Here is a 6,210-nt window from a genome sequence, read left to right on the forward strand (position 1 = left end):
AGGGGACCGAAAGTAAACAGAGGGGGTCGGGAAGGAGACAGGCCTGGTGATGAAGAACAATGCACAATGGGAATCTCTCTGACTGCCTCCTAAGAAATGGAGAGCAGATCTCTGACGAGAACCGCTGTCATCCTTGAGCTGAAGGCACTTCTCACGCGCAATTCTGGGAAGATTGCGCCAGTGGGGGGGAAGAAGCGCGGATGCGGGGGAGGAATCAACGTAAAGAGTGCTTGGGGGTGGGGGATGTTCCATATAAAGGCGCGTGTGCTCTCATTCGATCGCCTGACGATTAATGTATCTGTCTCTTTCTATTAGAAATTTGCGGAAGATGGCGTGAGCGACGCCTGAGGAGGGTATAGAGTGGTACACAGGGAATAGGAAAGACGCACCAATTGTGCTTTAGAAGGAAATTTGTTAAAAGCTGGCATTTAATGCCTTGAAAGCAACTGTATAAGCACGTGACAACACGTGGGACGTGGCACCAACACGTGGTCTCCAACGTGCTTTCTGCACCTTTTCCTGTTCCTTTCCTTTGACCGTCACGGCCGGATTATGTCGCCTGGATTCGTTCGGGTTAATTCGATGACGGGGAGCTGTTACTGGACCTCAATGCAATGTCTGCCCGATCCACGCATTCGCTTACTTGTTTCATTAGCTATGTCAATTTCCACATGTACAGAGGGGCCAGGCCATCTTCGCCTTGGCGATCTACCCTTTGCCTCCAGGGGCCTCACCCCACAAATTCGTTTCTTGGTACTACAATGCCGTGCACTTCTACTGGCATATTTACATCAAAAGACGTCTTCAAAGCCCAGTCATCTTCCAATATAGATCCTTCGCGCCTGCGCCATTCGCCCTCTCAAGCATTCCCTCTCATCGAGGAGCAACGAGCGGCTTGGGTAGATGCACGGAGCCATCAGCACGCTGGCATGTGTTTACATCCGTACACCCCCGCTGCGCAAATTAATGGCGTTTTCATCATCGCTGTGGGCCTCCGTCTGTCAATGTTGGACGCAGGAAAGAAAAAGAGCTTTAGATCCGGAAGCCCTCATGCGGACGGAAACCAATTTCTCTGTGCTCCCTCGACGAGTCTGAAGACTCCCTTCCGTGACACTAACAGGTCTGCAGAAGACCTTGCTATACATCTACTTACGCTTGAACGGTGCTGTGCCCGCTGCTGGTACTGCTCTTGAGACGAGGGGGGCAGGGGCTCGTAGTAGGATTGATTGTCCAGGTTGGGGTTGTACCCTTGTCCTTCCGAGAGGACCTCCGACGCCGTCACAAGTCGGCGCCGCTGGAGAGTGTATGCGTCAGAAAGTGCGTTCACACGAAATGGTCAGTATGCACACCTTGAAAGGAATTAACGAGGGGCCTCGAGTCTGGAATGACCATCTGCTTTGAGAGGGTAGCACTATGTACGAAGATTTCCCCAAAACCTGGGCCGATTACAGCGCATCCGGCCTCAGCACACTATCCATCCGTGCAAGCTCAAGTCGCACTTCTATTTGATAGTGACGTCAAATTAGACACGCATCACACCAAACCAATCACTTACCAAGGCGCGGTGATTTACGAGGTTGAGCGCATCTGTCTCTCCTCCCAAGTCTTGCGCGGGGGGGGGGGCGTCACAGTTGCCATGTGCGAGAAGGAATAGAACCAAGGCGGCTAAAAACTGCCACGACGCGGACAAGGACTGGTAGGCTTTGCCCATACGGATCTGCGGGTATGCTGGAAGAATGGGTCCGTGAGAACAATGCGGCGTGAATCTTCCCGTCTCAAGGATCTTCCGTGCTGGGACGGCACGTGCGGCCTTCAAACGAGTCGGTGAGGGGCGTGTCAGAGAAAAAGAAGCAAGACTGGATTTTGTGGATATTGGGAGAGCGGGGGGAGCGAAAGTGCGAGCTTAGCGGCCGCGGGGCGGAGGGCGGGTTTCCCACCACATGAAAAGCACGCACAATAGACAGAAGCGTGGCAATTTTTGTTGGACAGGTGTGTTACATTTGCCGGAGCAGGACAGAGGTGTCTCAGGCATGTTTTTTTTATAAATCGCCTGACGCGAAACTCCCCTCAGAGATCGAAACGACAACGATCTCCTCCCAAGCCACGTCCTTTCCCGGGACTGCTAAATGCCGCCTTCCACGGCCATGCTCCATGCAATTTCAGTTTTTTTCGATTGGTGCCTTTTGTTTGACTTGTCATGCAGATGTTTTGACGTCCGAGGGGGGGTGTTGGGGTCGCACGAGGTTGCTTTGCGCTTTGATCGGGGGCCATGGCTTTTTCCCTGTTCCTGAGATACAGCTTATAATGTGTTGTATAAAACAACAAGTCCCCTGGTTTTTTATTACCCTGTCCTGAAGGCAATTTAAAAGTTAAAAACAAGTTCGAGTGCTAAACAGTGTTTATGCTTTCAGTTTTCGAGTCCTGGCACATTCAATCTTTAATTTGCACAGTTCCAGTCTTCTTATGAACTCCTCTTTCATGCTGCACTCCTCGCAAAATTAGACAAATTTCGTCATCTTTACACGAAACTTCCCTTTGCTTGTCGTCTCCACCTCGTTCACTTCCAAACGCCCCTTCCCCCGAATGGTTACAATGTCCCCGCCCTTGAGCTGCGCGTTCGCAGAGGTGATTTCTTTCCAGTTGACTAGGACGTCTCCGCCTTCTATCATATCCTGAGGAGGGGGGGACAAAGGAAAGATAAGGACACATAAGAGCGCGTCCAGGCCTGCTACACTACACACACACGCGCTCTGTAGGTAGCTAATGCGTGCTCGCAGTTTGAGGTGCTTCCCGCCGACGCGCACTCGCTCCTTGATACCGAAACGAGAAACGCCCCCACTCCCCTCCAAACAGCGGCTCAATCACCTTCAATTTACTCCGACTCATCCCCATCCCGGCGCTGGCGACGGCGTCCAGGCGCATGGAGGCCTCCACAGATTGCATCTACACGGGTAGGTCAGGGTGTGACGAGGATAAGAAGGCAAGGCTTAAAGGGCTCGGGAGGCCGTCCTACCATATCTCTCATTCAACAGCACTACTTTTGAGTCAATAACCATCAATGTTCATCGATTTTACCCCTCTCACCCCTCCTCGTCCTCCCTCCCCCCCGCCCTCTTTCCCTGACTCCCACACGAACCTCCTTCGTGACGGGCGGCCGCACTCCCAAGTCAGCCAAGGCAATGGGCTTGTTCTTGACAGGCACGCTTCGAACCGCGGCCAGAGAGAGCACCACATATTCGGCAACGTCAGGCGCCACGACCACATGCGCGCCGCGTTCGCCTTGGAGCAATATGTCTCCGACCTGTTCATGCCGAGCGCCGGGAAGCCGGGAGTTAGACAACCCCAGGGGCGTGGCGTGGGGCTTCCTATGACACCAGGGGCCGGTGCTTTATGTACCGGGCACCATGTCTTATCCGTTGGGTGACTTGACAAGCCCCTCCGACCCCATCACAAGCCCTTCCAATCCAATCATCTGTCCGGCAAATCTCCTCTCCTGCACGCTTTTCTGAGCCCCGACCAGAGCTTACCTTTTCCCTTGCTATGCCTGTCCCCAGCAATGCGCCCAGAAAATCCCGGTGGGTGGCCCGATCGAAAATAAAGTTACCTTCCACGGAAATGGCAGCTAGGTAGCCTCCCCGTTCCTTGCGTGCGTCTTCCTCGTCCACCGCATAGTCGAGCGCACGAGAGAAAAATACACGTTGCCGTTCAGCTTGGGGAAAGCCTCCGTCACAGGTGATAGACAGGTCGGCGACCCGACCAAGGACTCTGGTCATGGTCGCTACCTCGGGGGGCCGACAAAAGTCTATCACCTGCATTTCCCAGATGCTGACGGCTTTGTCCGCTGCCTCCACAGCGCGTGCCGCCAAGATGTCGTCAAGGCCTTCGGCAACCAGGCTTTTCCGCAATTCTTCCCGATTTACGCTGTTGCCTCCGCCACCAGCATGTAGACGCGGCGCCCGAGGCGGAGCAGGAAAGATCGAGACAAACGCAGGCACGGGTACCATGATTGCCAGAACGGCCAACAGCAGGAGTCTCACATGGTTTAAGGGCCCTCTTCTCCTGACTGACCAATGACAGGGCTCTGACATCTCTCGACGTCCGATCGAAAAAGAAAGCAGAAGCCTACTGCCTGTGTGGTTTAGCGGAAAGGGGGGTGGGGAGGTAAACTATCGTGTCTTTGATAGCTGTCCGGCCAAAACTTTTACGAGAGCGAAGAGTCAAACCTGTCGTCTCACAACAAAAAACGACTATCCACGACATGCCTTGGTGCACATACTGCTCGTCCGACGCACCATGCACGGGCATAGGCCAGCCTTTCACCGGAGTATGACGTCGTCGGCCGTGGCGATTCATGTTCCACTCGATACAGCCTCCTTTCCCAAACCCGGACGCTTATTCCTTGCTGGTGATTACCATGACAGGCGTAAGAAACATGCCATGACAAAGATGCGGCCTACCTCTTGTCTTCACTCGGAAAGTTGACGTCCATGCCGTCGTCGGTTCAAATTTGTGGACGCGTTATCCCTTGTACAGCCTTCCTCCCCTACCTCCTCCTCCTCCTCCTCTTTCCTACCCATTGCTTCTCCTTTGTCATTTCTTTGCGTCCATGCCCATCTTCTTGTACAAAGACCTGTTTGCATGCGGGTCTTACCTGGCGGGCGGACGAAATTTATCATTCCCAACCCGACTTCCCCGTCCTTTTCTTGGCCACGCGCAACGAGTCCTACGCCCGCGACATAGAAGGATATTTCAGCAGCCAAGGCTATTTCGTCCGCTCCTGCCGGACCCTCACACGCCTGGCAAAGATGGTTCAAAGCACACGACCGGAAGGAATCCTCATCAGCGACCATCTCTCCACGTCCCACATCCAAGGCTTCCTGACCAGCTTGAAGCGACTGCCAGATTTGTGGCTGATCCCCGTGCTCATTATTTGCGATTCTACCCCTACCCCGTCCCCAGCGCCTTCTAAACCCATCCAGGAGGGCACTGTGAGGTCCGAGGAAGGGGGCGAATTGGAGGTAAGGATATTGGCCACGAAAGAGGATGGGTCGGGTGCCGGCGCCTGTCATGCTCATGCACGCAGTACCACGCACGTACCTCCCTGGTGACACCTCCACCGCTCCACGTCGCATCTTAACAACACAGGACTCGAACGATAGGTCTCGGCGTCTGGCCATGCTGGAGCTAGGCGCCCGTGCTGTCTTTCCCCCCGACCGGGCTACCTACCCAAGCATTCAAGCCACCTTCACTGGCGCCGCCCATACCCGGCAACGCGTGGAAGACCTGGTCAATACCCTGCAAGGTGCCGTCCTCCACTACGCGCAACACCAGCGCCGCCTCCTCCCGTCCACCGTGACCTTGGAAGGACCGCCGCCGTCCTTTTCCCCTACGGAACAGGCGGTCTTGAATTTGCTCTGTCGGGGTATGACGGATGCGCAGATTGCCTATTCCCTTGGGTGCAGCTCAGCGGCGGTGGGCAACGCAGTCCGGTCCTTGTTGGAGAAGCTGGAGATGGACCTGCGGGGGGAGCTCATCCGGGTCGCCTTGGACAATGACCTGGTGACAGAGTAGGGGGCCGGCGTCCCCGTTGGTTTCTTGTTGTCGGGGGGTGGGTGGAAAGGGGGGGGGAGCTTAGGAAGGAAAGGAGTTCTTCAGTCATGAAGGACGGATGAAAGAGAGCCTTCATTTCCTCATTAACCGCGCATGCGTGGGGGGGTGATGGAGTCGTCTCTTTGTCGGCAGACAAAAGTACCCATGAACACACGTGCTCAGGTCTTGGCGCTGCACTTCTTTTCTTTGGCATCAATCTTATCTCTGCCAACAAATCTATGTAAAAGGCTTCCATCCCCTTTTCATTTTCTTTTACATGGAACTATGTGCACGTCTGGCAAAGAGGGCTCATGCTTCTGGCCCCTTTTTTTTTCAGCGATTCAGATCCACGATCAAAACCCCGATGTTGTCCGTACTGCCCCGGACATATGCCTCCCACGTCAGAGCCCGCGCCAGGGCGTGCCAATCCACTCCCCATCCCTCTCGCCCTCCGGAGCCTCTTCCCTCGCTGCCCTCCCTACCTTCTCCTCCCTCCCCACATTGCGACTCGCCCTCAATCCCCGCCTGGGCCATGCCCTCCCGTCCTCCCTCCCGCAAAACCTCGCTCATCTTCTCGTCCACAAAAGCAACCACATCCTCGTTCGACATGACGTCCCACAG

General features: G+C 54.8%; 3 protein-coding genes across 3 annotated transcripts; 1 reads left to right on the top strand and 2 right to left on the bottom strand.

The window, feature by feature from the left end:
* Positions 1 to 315: 315 nt before the first annotated feature.
* NGA_0085700 (uncharacterized protein) lies at positions 316 to 1,731 on the bottom strand. The gene is made up of 3 exons (XM_005855260.1): positions 1,556 to 1,731; positions 1,154 to 1,294; positions 316 to 998 (listed from the first exon to the last, which is right to left on the bottom strand). Exons 1-3 carry the CDS (start codon positions 1,709 to 1,711, stop codon positions 936 to 938), a joined length of 360 nt encoding a protein of 119 aa, XP_005855322.1. The 5' UTR covers positions 1,712 to 1,731; the 3' UTR covers positions 316 to 935.
* A 729-nt stretch (positions 1,732 to 2,460) lies between these two features.
* On the bottom strand, positions 2,461 to 4,140 carry NGA_0085800 (rna-binding s4). The gene is made up of 4 exons (XM_005855261.1): positions 3,528 to 4,140; positions 3,137 to 3,301; positions 2,866 to 2,943; positions 2,461 to 2,672 (listed from the first exon to the last, which is right to left on the bottom strand). Exons 1-4 carry the CDS (start codon positions 4,086 to 4,088, stop codon positions 2,499 to 2,501), a joined length of 978 nt encoding a protein of 325 aa, XP_005855323.1. The 5' UTR covers positions 4,089 to 4,140; the 3' UTR covers positions 2,461 to 2,498.
* Positions 4,141 to 4,417: 277 nt separating this feature from the next.
* NGA_0085200 (two component transcriptional family) lies at positions 4,418 to 5,571 on the top strand (the record flags this gene model as incomplete). The annotated part of the gene is made up of 2 exons (XM_005855255.1): positions 4,418 to 5,018; positions 5,146 to 5,571. The coding sequence occupies exons 1-2, from the start codon at positions 4,488 to 4,490 to the stop codon at positions 5,569 to 5,571; spliced, it is 957 nt and encodes a 318-aa protein (XP_005855317.1). The 5' UTR covers positions 4,418 to 4,487.
* Between the last annotated feature and the right edge of the window lie 639 nt (positions 5,572 to 6,210).

Source organism: Nannochloropsis gaditana, assembly GCF_000240725.1.
Source record: "Nannochloropsis gaditana CCMP526 unplaced genomic scaffold scaffold243, whole genome shotgun sequence".
In the NCBI taxonomy this organism is placed as follows: Eukaryota; class Eustigmatophyceae; order Eustigmatales; family Monodopsidaceae; genus Microchloropsis; species Microchloropsis gaditana.

Bases quoted from the DNA above. Each gene is read 5' to 3' on its own strand.
- NGA_0085800 (XM_005855261.1), bottom strand. From the start codon at position 4,088: ATGTCAGAGCCCTGTCATTGGTCAGTCAGGAGAAGAGGGCCCTTAAAC. The intron at 3,302-3,527 runs GTAAGCTCTGGT...CGGCATGAACAG, and splicing joins CAGGCATAGCAAGGGAAAAG to GTCGGAGACATATTGCTCCA. The intron at 2,944-3,136 runs GTTCGTGTGGGA...CTACCCGTGTAG, and splicing joins GGCCGCCCGTCACGAAGGAG to ATGCAATCTGTGGAGGCCTC.
- NGA_0085700 (XM_005855260.1), bottom strand. From the start codon at position 1,711: ATGGGCAAAGCCTACCAGTCCTTGTCCGCGTCGTGGCAGTTTTTAGCC. The intron at 1,295-1,555 runs GTAAGTGATTGG...TACACTCTCCAG, and splicing joins TCGTAAATCACCGCGCCTTG to CGGCGCCGACTTGTGACGGC. The intron at 999-1,153 runs GTAAGTAGATGT...CAACATTGACAG, and splicing joins GGGCACAGCACCGTTCAAGC to ACGGAGGCCCACAGCGATGA.